General features: G+C 40.1%; 1 protein-coding gene across 6 annotated transcripts in view; it reads right to left on the reverse strand.

Annotated features, from left to right (window-relative positions):
* The window catches only part of CIITA (class II major histocompatibility complex transactivator), a 40,538-nt gene that overhangs the window by 20,587 nt on the left and 2,374 nt on the right, over positions 1 to 17,577 (reverse strand). For 2 of the 6 annotated variants that reach the window (XM_010719422.4, XM_010719419.4), the window contains exons 2-5: positions 14,124 to 14,352; positions 12,150 to 12,245; positions 11,124 to 11,345; positions 936 to 1,076 (exon numbers count right to left, since the gene is read on the reverse strand). In XM_010719422.4, coding sequence (XP_010717724.1) covers positions 936 to 1,076; positions 11,124 to 11,292 — 310 coding nt within the window. In that variant the 5' untranslated portion in view covers positions 11,293 to 11,345; positions 12,150 to 12,245; positions 14,124 to 14,352. Of the gene's footprint in view, positions 1 to 935; positions 1,077 to 4,282; positions 4,409 to 5,825; positions 6,165 to 6,248; positions 6,466 to 11,123; positions 11,346 to 12,149; positions 12,246 to 14,123; positions 14,353 to 17,577 lie in introns of those variants that run through there. The other 4 variants (XM_085237569.1, XM_010719427.4, XM_010719424.4 and 1 more) reach the window with 4 other exon arrangements.

Here is a 17,577-nt window from a genome sequence, read left to right on the forward strand (position 1 = left end):
GTTTGCTTGCAGTTGTCTAGCTTCATAGAATCACATAATGGTTTGAATTGGAAAAGACCTATAAAGATCATGACTTCATTTTTAGGTAGTCCTGTGTAGTGCTGAGTTGGATGTGATCCGTGTGGGTTCTTCCCAATTTGAGATGTTCTGTGATCATCCAGTTCCAACCTCGCTGCCATGGATACCTCCCACCAGATCAAGTTGCCCAAAGCCCCATCCAACCTGGCCTTGAATTGTTAAGCCTTGTCCCATCACTACACATCCTTGTAAAGAGTCCCTCCCCATTTTCCTTTTAAACCTTCTTTAAGTACTGCAAGGCTCCAATAAGATTGTCCTAGAGCCTTCTCTTTTTCAGGCTAAACAGCCGCAACTCTCAGCCTGCCTCCATAGGAGAGGTGCTCTAGCCTTCTGAGCATCTCTGTGCCTTCCTCTGGACCTGCTCCAACTGCTTCATGTCTTTCTTGTGCGGGGGCCCCAGACCTGAAGTACCACTGCCAAAGGAGTCTCACGGGGTGGAGCACAGGGGAAGAATCATCTCCCTCACCCTTCTGCCACACTTCTTTTGGTGTAGCCTGGAATAGGACTGACTTTCTGGGCTGCAAGTGCACATTGCCAGCTCACGTTGAGTTTTTAATCAACCAGTTCCCCCAAGTTCTTCAGCTCAGAGAGGCTCTCCATCCATTCACTCTCCAGTTGACACTGATGTTTGGGATTGCTCTGGACCAGGTTCAGCACCTTACACTTGTCTTGAAATAGTTGGTAGTTTCTGGAAGCAGTCATTGTTTTATATACTTATACAGACAAAATTATCATATTGCAAAACAAAGCACCTGGTGAATTCAGTCCAGCCACCACAACGAACTGTCACTTAATCTTGTAGAGATGGCAGTGACTTATATGTAAATTATTCAAGTGCTTTTTAGTGCTTTACTAACCTGCAAAGAATTCACCTTCATTTCCAGATGACTTAGGATCTGAGAATGTAAATAGATGCACTGGATCAATATCACAAAGCAGCAAATCAAGGTAGCCATTTTCAGACACAGATGCTGAATCCATGATTTGTCTCTTGTTGTCTGAAATCAGATCACAGAACAGTTAGCTATGACAGAGACAACTTCTGTCAACCAAAAGTAAAAGTCTAGCACTGTGGCTTTCTGTTGATCATAAGCCATTGAAATCTGACAGGACTGGAACTGGTCTCACTGGTCTCATGTGTGAGTCTCATTGCAATCTGCATCTAGGTCTGTAATTTTAAGCCATTTTTATCATGCAGATAAGTCTCAAGTGAAGTTATTGCAATGAGATTCACCCGTTTTTCACACCAACCAAGTGGAATACTTCAGTCTGACCATACAGCCCCAAACAACCTGGCAAGTATTAAATAAACTGCAGCTTCTGTAACTTCATCAGAATATAAGTGGTACAAGTACAGATCCAGCAGTTACAGAGGGAACAAGGAGACTGCAGTGAAGAGGATGGAAGAAGAACTCCATTCTGTACTGCTATGACAGTGTCTGTTCAGGGTCAGTAGCTTCTGGCTGGGATGCTACATCCCAGCTTGTGAGACCTGCAGACAGCATTAGGAGACATCCCCTCAGTACAGGAAAGAACAGTAAAAGATCACACAGCTATTTTATAGAGCTCTTCCCCAGACTTTATGGTTTACTGTATATGACCACATTGGGAATTCATTTCTGGTAACAGGGCACTTGCTGGCACTGTAAAATTTATCACAGTAATTTAAAAAATAGACTTAGCAATATCTGCCTGCACTAGACAAAAAAGCATTTATACTATAGATACATTAAGTACTTGTGTGAGTACCTGATCATGAGCTAGTAAGAATTGCTAAGCATTTTAGAGTGCCATACAAAATCCAGACAACTCTCTCTGTACTCATGTGCTCCCTGCTGCACTCCCACATTTCTGTATGGTCTGGGAACTGCTTCATTTTTACATTTCTTTAGATAAAGTTTATCTATCCGCCACCTCATTTTAAATCCCATCTGTATGCTTCCAGTTAGAGCAGCAAGCACCAGCATAAGCTCAAACATTCCGCAGATAGTGGAATAACTGTACATGTTGGTTATTCATCGTCTTTATCAAATTATTTCCAAAGCAAATATTGGCTTCTCAGTGCTTACAGATACGAATGCTATCTGTGTTGACGATCCAAGTCATTCAATCCACCGTAATACTCAGATACCAACATGAAATGGGCAACCAGCAAATTTTCCAGTCTGCATCCTGTTGAAAAAGCTGGTCACACATTGCAACCCTGAAAAGTTTCAGACTGGCATTGAGAATCATATTTTGAGGTGAAGGCAGCAAGCAGAACCAGTCACGCTACCACAAGCTACTTTCTTATGAACTAATCTTCATTTCCCTCCCAGCCCTGGGTGAAGTTGCCCCTTTGTGCAGCTTGAAAATGGACCTCTCTGCATTCTTCTGCAGAAGACAGCCGAATCTAGAGCCAAATCTTAGGAGAGCAGGTGGACAAAGCAATGCCCCATGTGTAGGAGCGACCTACACTCAGGTACTTCTCCTTTTTCATACTGTGTGGCCTCATTACATTACCAACATTACGAAAAGTTGTGGTTATTGCCTGCCCTACTATAAATGGAAAGCAGAAGTTGACAAACCTTCATGAGAACCAAGAAGGAGGTTATAAACGTATCACATTAATTTCTCAAATTGTTGCTGCACGCTTTTTGTTGCATTAATGTAAAATCTAAACACTGGGCCTTGCAGAATATTGTTTTTCCACACTGTGAACAATGCTGTTGAAACATTAATCCCAAAATAATATTGGATCAGAAGTAGAGACAGAGAAGTGATGAGCAGAAGTGCTGCTGTGCCATGGCCCTGGCCAATGTGCTTTGGGTGGCCCTGCCTGAGCAGCAGCATTGGAGCAGCTGAGCTCCAGAAATCTTTGCAGCCTCAGCCATCCCATGGTCCTGTGCAGTTCTAAAGGGAATGCAAGACAGACAGGTGCATCACTCCTTCCAAGTTCAACAACTGCTTGATTACAGCAGATGAAGAAAAGGGCAAATCCTATGGAAAGGGAGTAAGTAGGCCTTCCTAGTCTTTGCAGAAATACAATCCTAAGAGCTTTTGTTATTCTAAAGATCTCTTCCAATCGCATTTCCCTGTGGTTAAATACAGACATAATGCAAAATGTTTTGCATTACAAGGTCAAGGTGTCAGGAAGGAGCTGAGAAAGGAGCCTTGCCAGTGCCAAGTCCAGCTAGAGAGCTGAAAATTAAGAATTAACAAGAGCTACAGCTCAGGAGTACAGGAGTAAGAGAAATGTAGCCTTCTACCTTGGGAAGAATGAATATTTTCAAAAATGAAAAACTTGCACACTCCTTTGCTTCAGTTTACCCTCTTTTTTTTCTTCATTGCATTGGGCTGACATAAATCTACACAAATCTGCCTATTATCTACACTGGATTTCAGATGGTGTAGTTTCTTTTGCTGAACCAAAAAAAATCTTAATATCAGCTGTGCTGCGGCATTAAAGTGATGGTGAGACTGTGGAAAGTGCTCTGTCCAAAGCTTCAGGGAAAAAGAAATGAGTTTTGGAAAGAGGAAGGTTGCTACATGAAGGGTGTGCCAGAGGGGGCAGAATTATGCCTCTGGATAGTGAATGTTTGGCTGTGTGTTTTAACTGAAGCACAGAAAATGAAACCCAACATTACTAATTGTGTTTACAACAGCAATTGCTTTCCCAGGACTTTCCCTTTTTTCACACAGCATCCCACTGAATCCAGCAGCCCTCTGTCTGAGACTATAGTTGAATGTATTCTATACTGCTCAGTTACTTTCTTGCTTGTTTCACACATGACTTTACCTTAGTTTACTGATAATACAGTCCCCTGGCGTCTTGCATGGTGTTTATAAAACGGACATTTGGCATGCTTTCACATCACAGGACTAAAATTTCACCCAAACCCGTGTGTTAGGGCTTTGAATGCTGTTACCAGCTCTCTGGTGAAAATGACAGTGGACCAAAGTGCCATGGGACATCAGCACTGACATTTGCTTTTGCCCTCTGCACAAAACAAAAGTTCTAGGTGAGGAAGACAGCTTGCGCTTCCTAATGTATTTCCAGGCCTTTCAGATGGTGCCATCCTTTGCTTTTAACAAGCAAAGGACTAATTTTTTTCTTTAAATAATGAAATAACACCTCCTTTCTCAAGCAGCCTGTTAACCCCAGCTCCATCCCTATATTCCCAGTGCTTCCTTTGCATTAACTCTATGATGACTCAGTGCATACCTCTGCTGCAGCAAGGTTTCCACTCAGGATGCGTCCATGTTAGTGCTGTTTTCTATATATACAGCACAGCAATTTGATTCACTTGCAAGACTCCAGGTGGGTTTTGTTCAGCACTCTTTTACAGTGCTAGCAAAACAATAAAACAAACGTTGGTAAAGTAGTAAAAGAAATAGTGAGCATCACTATACCAGGACAAAGAATACAGCTTATGAAGCAGTAAGTGTTCCCTTAAATCACATACAAGTCAGATGAGTCAGATGGCACGTTTTAGTTTTCTATAGATAAAGGAAATAAGTTGTGACTTATCATTTGACACCAGGCAATGAAGTCTGCTACCAGCTAAAACCAAGTGGTAGTTAAGAGGAAGGAGAAGATTTACAGAAAGGCAATAATGTGAAGTTTTCTTCCAACATGAGAAAGATGCTTCTGAGGAGATCTGTCAGGGGGTTTTCTTTCCCAAACTCTTTTGACTGACAAGGAATAAAGCAATTTCCCACAAGTACAGTAGATAAGAAAATTTTAAAAGAAAAGGAAAGTCATCTCAGGAACAGAAGAACCCTGCCCTACAACTTAATTTTCATATCAGCATATACCAAGAATATTAGTGCACAGCTTATATTTAGCATTGGAAGTTTGGGGTCCTATTTCAAATCTATGAGAAGCTTATGTCCAAAAGTCTGTTTATCTTTTCCTGCTGTATTATGTGGTTTACTAAAAGATGGTATTTTTTACCTGTGGAAGGCATCTTACCTATGCATTAGTCTAAAATGAAAGAACTGAGATGATGCTGGAAAAAAATCTGCTGCATGTCCTACCTTACTCTCCTTTTTCTCCTTCAGATGAGGTTAGAAAAGTTTGAAAAAGTACAGATGTCAGCCAGAAGGATTTTCTGCCTTTCTGTGAACTTCACTGTACAGTGACAAACAACAGATTAGAAAAACAAACTCCAAAACTTTACCAGCCTTGCCTGATAGCTAAGTGTGGGCAGGCTGCTGGCATGCTGTCCTGCAGGTGTCAGAGTTGAGAAAATCTCTGAGAGCAGAATTTGCCTCCTGAACCCAGCAGTGCCTCTGCTGTCACAGCTGTGCCCATCTCTCCCATCTCAGCAGGGAGGTGATACGAAGTGGCAGAGCAGACCCCTTGCCTATTTTTTAGCAGACAAACTACCTTTATATTCAAAGACCTTCTCTATCACAGAAGCCCTCCTAAATCAGAACATTGTCTTGCCAGAACAGTCAGAAGAACAGAAACAAGCTAGTTTATTCCAATACTCTGCAGTTTCACTTTCCATATAGACAGTATTTGTACAGAGAAGAAGCATGTTCCTCTCAAAACCTGAAACTATTTGTTTTCAAGCAATTAACATGACTAAAATTTCTCCAAAATTTCACCCTTTCTAATTCATATTTCATCCTAAGAATAATTCAAGCAATACAAGTCCAGATACTGACACACAAGTCAGTTACAGTTCTTCACAGCAGGTAAGATCAAATGAGTTTACCATGACAAAAGCATAGCAGTTGAGAATTGAAGAAAAACTGACCTTAGGAAAGCAAGTGGTTCCTGTTCCTTCAATCCGGATTCAGCACCAGAACAGCAGGAGAGCTGTTCTCACTGCTCTGGGCTCATAGAAATAAGGAGGAAATGAGCCAGGCAAGTCACAGCTGAAATGTTAGAGGCTTAGGGGAATTCCAAGGAGGAAAACTAAGAGGAAGCTTCCCTCCAGCAGCCCTGTACAACAAGCTCTGGTACCTGTCACTTGCCACAACTAAGAAGAGTCTGCACTTGCTCTTTGGTAGGAACAGAACGATTTATCCACAAGGAAATCGAAACTGTTTGAGAGTTGGCGTAACGAGGTTTGATGTTCCCCAGAATTTTTTTTCCCCCTGTTCAAATCTGTCCCAAAGTCAAACTATTAAACAGTCCCTCGGAAAGAATAAAGCAGGCAGCATGCAAGCACTCTTACCTTGGGGCTTCATTTGCTCATACAGAAGTGAAAGTACCCTTCACATGGTTACAAACTGCCAAAACAACGCTAATTTGGTATCTTCTGCAAGTGGCTTTTGCCCTTGGTCCAAACGGACAAGTTTGGTGCTCTATGCAACATAAAACTTGTCTGGCTTACACATGGCATTCAGAGTTTGCTGGTACCAACATTTGGCAGACAGTGTTTATTCATCTAATGAATCTCAGACTGAGTCACACCTTGCTGGTGCCTGTCTGTCATAAGACAAAGTTGAAAACTAACTTACCTAATGAGTGTTCCTACCGCAATGCCTATTGTTGCTTCCATGTGGAAATGCAACCCTGTTTACCTATTTTTCAAATTTTTTATTATGCAAAGACCTAACAAGTTAGAAATTGCTTAAAAAAGAACTTATCCTCAAATGAGCAAGTGCTTCTTGTAAGCTTATAACAAAGTTCCGGAGTTTGAAGGGGGAAGGAAAGCAGTGGGATTTGATCAAGTCAGTGGTGTCCAGGACTTGCAAACTTTTGGTCAGCTGCTTGGTAACAGTTGGCTTCCTCACAAGGCAGCAGCAGGTCCTATAAGCAAAGTAGCTGCTGATCTGTGTAAGCCTTTTTCTTTTAGCTCCATTTCCACCAGGTTCCATGGGAACACATTTACCTAGAAGAGATAATGCTGTTTCCTGCCTGGGAACAGCTGATTGTAATACAGTCATTGCAAGGAAAACCCCTACAAACAGTCAAGAGGATTATTTTTAATCTTGTAACATGCAGCACAACACCTCAAATCAGAAGCTCCTTTATCAGTCCTGTAGGCAAACTTCATCAGTTTCTGTGGCTATAATTCCCTGGTGTAATCAATGTACCTCAAGAATGAAAATTTGGAGAACAAAGGAGCTCAGCTGTTTACTATAATTCCAATTCATATAACTACAGTAAAAAAAGTTGCCCACTTTGTGCACAACAGCCATAGCTGCTTAGAAACAGCAGAAAAGAATTGCTGGAACAAATCAGAGTAGTGGTTCATCTAATGAACTAATCTCTAATGATGGTCTTAGAGACAGAGTGTAAAGAAGACAGGAGGCTGTGAGACAGCTGAAAAGTGCCTAAACTCCTTAGGTGAGCACCTGCTTCTGTGCTTCAGTTTTTGCTGATTCAAAATGAAGATAAGCTGCCCTACAGCAAAAGGAACAAGCAGAACGTACCAATGGATATTGGAAGCACTGCAGAATTGATGTAAATGAGGCACTTTGCAAGTGGAGGAAATCTGAGGCTTTCTCAACCTCATTTTAGAGATCCTGATTCAGGACGTGCTGGTATCAGTCTGTTCCTGACCTGTGCTGTCTTTGCTAAGTAAAAATCATTGAACATAGATTTGAAAAAGAAACTTCAAAAAAAAAAAATTGCTTCAAAGGAAGTTTAATCTAATAGTTTGAGTCATTTCCTGATAAACGTCTATCTTTGAAGCTACTTCTTTAAGCTCTTCTCCTAATTACAAAATCTAGAGAACAGTGACAATGGTTGAACATGTGATGGATGAAGACTAATGCCTATTCTGATATACTTTGGTTTCCCTCTGTCATGTCTCAAATTAATCCAAATTTTGTGACAGAGATGCAGAGCCAGGCTTGGCAGGATCATGATCTTTGAATGGAGATTTTAGGCATGAGCATTACGAAAATGAGAAGCAGTAGATGTGTTTGCAAGCATTTCAGGGATTTAATTAGAAGCAGACTACACAGGACCCCAGCTTATGTAACCCTAGGCTACCTGCTGTGATATTCTACATTTAAATATGACTTCTTGGTATTAATTTGAATGTAAGAACACCACTAAGATCTTCCTGTTCAGTATTTTTCCACTAATGAACTATATTATTTTTTTCATTAGCATTTCTTCTTGTATTCTCAGAAATGCCCTGAAAAGTGATGCCCAATACTGTGTTACAGGAGAGGTAAAACTTTACACACAGCCCTATGCTGCAGCCCAACGTTCTCCCATCAGATTTACAGGACTATCTGCATATTCTACTAATTATTCTTTCATTATCCTTTTAGAATTGTTTTCTAAAAGTCATTCTGAATAATATAACTAAGTTGAAGTTCAGTTTCACACAGTATGGGCCACATTGGGATTGTCCCAAGACTACTTCTGTTCTGCATTATATACAACGTTAATCTTCTGATGGGTAAGACTTAAAAGTTAAGTGAGTTTACTACCTCACAATTATAAGGACTTTATATTTTTATCTCTCCTTCTGCCCACTAAGAGCCTCACAGTTCTTGAATCCAACTTCTTACATCGTTAAGTACTTCCTCTCATTAAATATGCAGCAGTCTGTTAAAGATATTGTAATTTTTATGCTTATAGGCAGCTAGAATTTACAATAGAGAATGTTCTTCCCACATATGCTTGAAAAAGATGAGTGATATCCTCACCATGAGTTGTCAGAATGGGTTGTGAACCAATGCTGCTCAGATTAGCAATGGTTGAGATGTCAGTAGACAAAAACTGACTTTACTGTGGTCCTTGATCTACTTTGCATTTCTTGTTCTGCAAAGATATCAAAGATTAAGTTTTATTATGGACTGACTATATAAATGACTATTGGAGAGCTAACCTGAATCTGGGTGGATCTGTCCGTAGCTGCTCTTGGATTACATTCTGCTCTCTTCTCTTCCTTGCCTGCTCCCTACTGATGCACTTTGCACTGTTACAATGCAATAAACAAAAGTAAATCTTTAACAATACAAAAAGAAAAATCTGATTTACCAGATAAGTACTTGGTCCCTGTTGGCTCGTTATGTGTCATGTTTTGAGGTTTATTGCCACAGAGTTTAAACAATAGTGGGGAAACAAAATACAGATCCCATTTTTCCATAAATGTCAGTCATATCTTCCTAGGTAAGTCCTCCCTGTCTTTTTCATGGAGCAAGGCCTGGTGATTCTCCTTGGATATCACATCTTCCTTCAGCATGAGGTTAAGCGATGCATGGACATCAGAAGCTGTAGCACCCAAAATAAGCTTTCTTACTCTAGGTAGGATCTCCTTAAAAAGATTTATATCTGCATCTGAAGATGCTTTAAGGAGGTTTGAGCAAAATATGAACTTCCACTAAAATAAAAGTTTCACTCAGTCAGCATCAAAAAGATGAAGTGAAAAAAAAAGTTGAGAGACTTTGGCCTGCAATAGCAGAGGTGTTTCCTCATTTGAGTTAGCCTTTAAATAACACTTCCAAGAACAAATAACTTCTTCACGAAATGACCAAACAACGCAATTCTTCCAAGCATTAATAAAAGGACAATTCACCAAATCAGCAACACGGTCACTTAAAAAAACACAATATCAAAAACATTTGTCTCACTGAAGAGGATTACTTTGTCTCCCAGTAGAGTTGGAGTGTGGACACACCAGTGGGCCCACCAAGGCCACTGCTAAATCAGAGCAGTACCAAAAGCTTCAACACAAAACACATCCTTGCATGAGGGATAGATTTAAAGCTTGGAGGTTCCAATGCAGAATTAGAGATTAGGTTGTGAATAAATTCTTTCAGAAAAGCCAAACAAGAGAACCAGGGTAGAAAGCCTAGGCTCTTTTCAGTGGCACTCAATGCCAGGACAAGAGGCACTGGGCAAAACTTGGAGCACCTCCTCCATTCGAGTATCTATGGACACTGACAAGTCTCCAGGCTGAACAGCCCTGCTCTCTCAGCTCCAATCCTTTTGTTATTTTTATGGCACTACGTTGGGATTCTTTCAAGCATCTCCTGGTCTCTCCTGTACTGGGGGGCTCAGCACTGGACATAGAACACCAGGTGCTGCCTCACCAGTGCCAAGCAGAGGGGCAGGATCATCTCCTTCCACCTGCTGGCAATACTTCACTTAATGCAGCCCAGAATGGCTGCTTCTTAAATCTGATTCATTTTCCTTAATTTTATTTTGAAGTTTTTATTTACTGATCTATATGACCTGTTGCAGCAGCTTATGTTTAGGTATTGTTTATATTTGAGAATACACATAAAAGGAGTTATAAAGATGGCAGTGGGTAAATAAACAGTTACCAATTACTGACAATTCTCAGTTTTTTTCTTCTATATTTTTAAGTACCTGATTGCTATAGCAAAATGTACAGCTTTAAAATAAAAACCAGAGAAAAATTTCTAGGGCTCTTTGAAGGCTTATAGGTAGAATCTTTAACATCCAGTTTACTGTGTGATTGCTAAACAAGAATGTAGGCCAACTATGGGATAAGGATTCAAATACCCAAATATTTTTTTCGTCATTTGCTCAGCGGTTTCACTTCCTTGAACACTGCCATTTCTTTTCATCAGATACATATGAAGTTGGATCAATAATTCCACCTAGCTAGAAACAGTGCACTGAAATGAACTTGCTATATGATTATAGAAGTTATAAATACATAACTGCCAATTCTGGGTAACATCTAAAATCTTTGTAGAAGAAAAATGATTTTATGCTTTTTCTGGATGTTAGTGTTTACGCTCATTAACATGAAATAGATGGAAAACATAGGAAAAACAAGCAAATATTATATGGCAGTATAATTTTGTCTTGTAGTGCAGGTGGGTAACAAGTTCAAACTGTAACTATATAATCTGCAATTTATTTTCCTCATGGGAAAGTAAACCCCTTAGATTTTTCAGGCACATTCATGTTTCAGTTAAAAAATGTATACAGGATGTTTTTTAAATGTATTAACTATTAAAGTTGCTGCCTACATTGACTCAAAACAGGAGAGAGAACATTTGTTGAAGTACGAGTAGGAATACGATCCTACTCACTCAGAGTAGCACAGAAAAAAATCTTCTATGAACACAGAACTGTACTGAATCAGATGTCTACACTTGTACATTACCATCTTGAGGAGCAGAAGAGCATATGCTGAAGTTCTGCCCTCCAGAAAGCTGGGAGCTGCTTACTCTCACAGCAAACGTCAATGAGCGTTCTGCAGCGTGGGGAAGAGAGGCAGTCCCAGTCTCAGCTTCTTGGATATGGAGATTTACAGAAAGTTTTTTTGGCATCATCAGTCATATTCAAGGTGTCTCTAGGCAGCACTTCTGACTAAGAAGTCTTCTTCCTGGTGGGAGATTCAAGCAACATAGTAAGCCATGTATTAAAAGAAGAAAGTGAATATAAACTGTAATTCTCTGCCCGACTCTTCAAATCTTTGACCTGAAACACCTTATCTTTTGCAAAAGTTAGATAAAGAAAGCATGTATGGTAGATTCCTTTTTATGGGCAAAGAAAGAGCTCATGTCCATGGGATAGTTCCCTCCAGATGCAGACAAGCAAGTAAACAAATAGCTTGTAATACATCATTGGGATTGCACTTAAGCACGAGGGAAGCAGGTATTTTACGTTTCACACCTGAAGCAGTTTCTCCCTGCAAAGGAACCCAGGGAAAGTACAGCAAAAAGAAGTGATTATAGGCTTTTAAAATAAAATACAATATTGTTTTGTCATTTCTTATGCTGGATTTGAGACAGACCAAAAGCGGGATTGCCTTTGCACAGGTATTAGAGTATAAGGATTATAACTCATTCTTGTTTTACTCTTCCCACACATTTTCAGGATTCTTGTTTTTCAAAAATATCTTCAAGACCATCATCCGGTGGGAAGCATGCTTTCTACACAGCTGTCCCCAGCTTTTGCTGGGCTGTAGGAAAACATATCAAGCAAATAATGTGCTAGAAGTATTCTCTGCCTGTGACTTTAAAATTATCTTGTAGCTATGAGCAAAATGAGGGGAAGGGGACTACAGTGGCATTAGGCTTTGAAAACTTGACTCAACTTGTAGCACTGCTAACTTGTTATTTTGGCAAAATATTATTTCTATTTCTGCTTCTGTTTTTGCATTTGTAAAATCAAAACATTCTCTTACCATCTTGACACAGGTAGAATCTACTGAGGCTCATGACACACCGCAGTGCCAGGTACCAAAGGCCAAAAGCTGGTACATTCCATCTGCTTCACACCCCTAGGAAAAACAGTTAAATTAATTGCCAAGATTTGGATGGCTATTTGGATTTCAAAATTAGTGTAGATTGATATTTACTTAGAAGTGATACTTCCTCTCAAGAAAGAAATCAAAAGCATAAGTTCTCCTTTTTACCCAACTTTCCTCTTTGAAACACATCATAACACAAACAATGCATATGAAAAAGGAGAACTAAGCCAGACTGTACATTTTTTGCTATTCATTGCTTCTCACGTTGCCACTGTTTAGAACTTTCTGGATTTCTTTTCCTTTGGACTTTCAGAAATGGCTACCATTGTGATCCTTAAATAGAGATACCTTAACTATGTCACATCACTTATCTACTTTAGTTTATGTGTTATTTAAAGAGAATTCTTAGGCAGGGAAGCTGTGTCGATAAATAAACGCATTCATCTGTGATGCAGAATGCTGACATGCTGATGCCACTGTACTATACAGCTTGAATCACTCCAGTCAGAAAGGAAGGAAAATTGCTAAATGGACTTTTCAGGCTATGAAAAATTGCTCAACCAGCAGTCTGTCAGTGCTATTCAGACTGGATAAAAGGAATCCTAAACTAAAATTATGGTACTGAATCCAATTTATGTCCAGAGAAGACAAGGTCACTAGCTGATTGGAAAACCAGAGACAACAGCTCAGACTATGTTAAAGGAATTTCAAGTATACACAGAAATCAGTCAGGACTTTGCAGCAACCTCCATCAGCATTCGAGAATGCTCCCTTGATGAATGTATAGTTGCTGGCATCTCCCCTAACTTTGCTACATTTTGCAGTGCTGGACTGTGGAAACTTACTTTGTGTATTAGAATGGTGACTTTGGTCATCACTGTATTTTTCATCATGCACATGCACACAGAATTTCCTAAGAAATTCTTCCAAGGTCTACAGTTCTTAATTTAAATGTCTATTAAGAAAAATTACTTCCAGTAGGGAAGTACAGATGCGATATTGTGGGAGATGTTTTAAACATAATTGGTTATTCTTCCCCAGAGGTTATTTATAAAAAATATCTGATCAAATCTTTTCCCTACATCCCTATTTTCACCTCAGAAACTAACTGAGCTTCTACTGATGTGCAGAAGTTCTTCAGCATCCCTCCATCCTGACAGCTCTAGCATCTACCATATTGCTTCCCAGACGCTATGATGGGCCACAGTACCATAGTAGACACACTGCAGATGAGATAGTGTATGGAGCTGGTCATGCTGATTGCTTCCCCAGAATATAATTCTCTAAGCTGAGGTCTGAGGTTAGGAACTCAGAAGATGGGATACTTCCAGTCTAGCAAGTGCAAAGATTAGACTGCAAATATCTGTGAAATAACAACTGAAAACTAAATTAACAAAAATTTGCTGGTGTTCAGAACAAGTACTAATCATTTATAAGCACGTTGTTATCCTACTACACAATTCTTACTGGTAATTTTTACTGGTGCTGGACCTCTATGACCTAAACGTCAGCAGATTCAGTGCCTGTTCCAAGTGATCTGTTCTGCATGAGAGGAGCTCCAGAGCTGATTGCAGAGTGGCTCTATCATTTCTCACGTACTTCTCCAGGTCCTCAAACAAGTGACTGGGAAAATGAAATGTGAGGATGTTCTAAAGGGATTATCAGTCTTTGATCCTTGAAAGACTGCTCACTTGTAGAGCCCCAGTAAGTTGTATTGGAAGGGAATATTTCCTAGAGAAAATCATTTTAGCTACATTACACGACTTACTCTAGTTTACAGAAAAACTGCCCACCTACTCCTTAATTTGTAGTTCACCCAAGCAAAATCTTTCTTCCTTTGGTATTCTCTTTCAAAGATGTTTTGTTTTAAAAGCTGTCTGATGCTTATTCACAGCCCTATAGCCTCACCTCTTGGGTAACCAGTCCTGTCCACATATGGCAGCTCTAGAAGGGTAAGTGTAGCTTTTCACACTTGCATTGTAGGAACAGTTAAATGTGGGGAACATTCCTGAAATGACTTGTACTCATTCTTTGGAAGATGTTACAGATCTATCTATCTTGTTTTCCACTGCAGCATCACTATTGCAGGTTTTATCACAATTAACAGTAGCTGTGCAAGTCCCATTGATGTTCTTACCTGAAAGAGAAGAGGTAGAGAAAAGGTAAAAAATTTCAGCAGACTTTCAAGAAAAATTTCCGCAGGAGCAGCACAGCCATGATGGCTAACAAGGAAGAAATTGTGACGCTTCTGAGGGTAGGGAAACCATTGCTGTAAATGCATTAGTACCTTTCTTACTTGTCTTAGGAAAAGAAGATAACATCTGTCACATGCAGGAAAAGTAACACCTTAGGGACAAGATATTTTGTCAGCATGCCATGGAGTGCAAAGCTAAAGTAACACCTTAGGGACAAGGTATTTTGTCAGCATGCCATGGAGTGCAAAGCATTTTCAGTGGCAGCTGGCTGCAGTGAGCACCAGGACCTGTGGCAGCATCCAATTGCCTCCTGGCCTATGGACTGAGGAAGAGACAGGAAGAAGCTGTTATTCCACCTTTTGGTTTTCAAGAAGTTTGCAAGTGTCAGGTAACTGTCATGCAAACCTCTTGCCAATAGTTTTGGGATAAGCAGCACACAACAGTACTAATCTTGTTAAAGAAATGTTATCTAAACTATTATCTTTTTTTGTCTTCTATAGCTGAGAGCAATTACAGAAATTGAAGAAACAGAAGAAAAAAGGAATTAATACTCTTTCTGTCACCATTACTTGGACTTCACTTAATTAGCCCAGTACACTGCAGCATTGAGCAGGTGATAAAAACTGTAATTTCTCTTTACACTGAAATACAAGAGAGCAAGAATGGAAAACAAAAAACAAAACAAGTTCAAACCCACACCAACAAGGAAAAGCACAAGTTCAAAACCACAGTTCAAGTTTCACAATGATGGAGATGAGAAAACTGGGCAAAACCACTCCACTGACAGTTTGACAGTTGGTAAAATCATGTATTTTAGGGGCTTCCCTGCAGCATTTCTGATTTTTGTCAGCTAGCAGGTTTTAGACACAAAAGATACTAAAATACACATCAGTCACGGTAGCTCTATCTTTAGTCACTTGTAAAAACAAGCCCTTAGTGCTACTTTCATTTCAGTAGCTGTGCTCATTTTCTTGTAACAGCAGCCAGTGAATCTGATGATCAGATGAAGTTTTCTTCTTCAGGAGCTTCAGATTCATGTTTTTACAGCTCTGCAGTGTGACCTCAGGGCTGGTTGGCTGAGAGGGACATGGAGCTCTCAAACTCTTTTTTTGAAGCTGTTCTATCCTGCCCGAAGAGTGAAACCAGAAGTTAATGCCTTCTGAGAAACAAGCAGGGCTGGGTTATTGCCCTTCTTCCAAGATGTATTTCAATACCTTTACTTGGTGATTATTTATAGATTCTGGTTTAAAAAAATAAATCTGTGGATCATGAACGGAGGCCCATCCATGAGAGAAACAGATGCTTCAGCCTCCAGTCTGGGGATCAGGCAGAAGTGCTTTCATGGGAACAGCAAAGGCATCCTCAAGCTTCCTTCTCTCCTAAGCCAAGAGACTGACTTCAGCATCTCTGGGACAGCAGAGGAAATTGTAGTCTCTTCCTGAGCACAGACTCCATTGAAAAGGAGAGGCTCATAGGCCACTGTTAACAGACAAACGTGCACCATGCTTTTGTTTTTGCCGAAACAGGTTGGACCTCTATCCCCAGGAGAGACTGAGCTGTGTGCTGCAGGTAGGGCAAGACATCTCCAGTAGCATTCAGTGTAATTCAGTGTAAAAGAATGTGCAAGTCAGTGTGTTGGACTTTGCTTCAAAGCAATATTTCTGTGGCTTACATAAGGGATTGAACAATCCTGAATGCTTCCACCTCTGGGTGTGATGCAGGCTTATAGAAACAGCATGGATTCCTCTGACACCTTGTCAAGTTCTCTGTGATTGAGTTCAAGGATTTTTAGGGAGCTGAAGCTATTCAATGAACCAGAAAAAGTTAACAAATTAAGAAAAGATACTATTGAACAGAAACACTGCAGTACTGGTCTGCTTCACAGAAATCTGCATGTCAAACAAATTAAGAATTGTAAATAGAGGTTTCTCCCTTCACTACATAAGGAGATTAGGAACTCTTTTTCACTTCTCTTTTTTTATGTTTCTTTCTGTATTCTTCTTTTTCCTGAGAAAAATTATTTCTCCCTTCAAAGCTACAAATTTGGAATAAATAAGAACAAACACAAGCAAACATAGCAAAAGCCACTTAACCACAGCGTCTGCGACAAAAGATGAAGTAGACTTTGCCATTGAAAGCTGTGGTTGAAGAACTGTCCAGCAAGCATGTTAGAGATCTAAACAGATGTATCTAAACAGATAAATAGAAATTTATCTATTCAATAACTTCTGTAATTTGGCCAATCTATCTCCTCAAAATTTAAGCATTTTACTGATCCCCCATCAAACTGCGTCTGTGTATCTAATACAAGTGAGGTAAAAGTCATTCTTAAACAAAATCTTTAAGCATTCGGTTGCTCTGAATATTAAGCTGTAACTGAGATACTTAAGGCACAATTACTACTATAGAGTTATTCAAAATATCCTTACGGAGTTTAAAGGGCAAGTTTCTGAATCTATGCCAGCATAGATTCCAGGCAGTACTCCAAAGCATTACGAGAAACCAGCTTACTGCAGTTAACCAAGTCAACAAAACACCACCTTGTCCCTAAAGCAGGTTCTATTTACTGTACGTGAACGGACTTAAAAGAACAGGAGAGATTTGTACCAGGCCCATACTGCACACTGTGGTCAGCGGTGTCACGCTCCGTTCTGTTCCCTGCCTGATGGTCAGCGGTGTCACACAGAGCTCAGTTAATACACTTCACTGACCACGAGGCAGGCAGTTAGCTATACATTTATTTAATACAATGTACTTAAGCAATTACAATCTCAGTTGGCAAATGCTCAACAGATAGCAATTCCAACCATACAACAAATACCGTGCTAAAGAGGAAGGGATTGTTAGGAAGGGCAATACAGTCTGATGTTCCATGGTCAGTGCAGATGTTGGTGTGCACAGTGTGGGGGTCTCAGTGCAGCTGAGAGGGGATACCACTCAATAGTGGTCCCTGCACTACTTTTGTATTCTGCTAGCATCTGGTCTCTGCTGATATTGTTACGTAATGGCTAGAGTGCACGCTGCTTCTGCTGTATGAGATTAGTGTGATAAGCTATGCACGGTCTGCTTCATGAAAAAGCAAGGAAGTCCTCCCCTGTGTCCTGCAGGAGTTGGTTATATTTCTTTTACTTAAGCCTAGAGCCATGGAAGCACATCTGTGAGTGCTG

Source organism: Meleagris gallopavo, chromosome 16 (assembly GCF_905368555.1).
Source record: "Meleagris gallopavo chromosome 16, MGAL_WU_HG_1.1, whole genome shotgun sequence".
Taxonomy (NCBI): domain Eukaryota; kingdom Metazoa; phylum Chordata; class Aves; order Galliformes; family Phasianidae; genus Meleagris; species Meleagris gallopavo.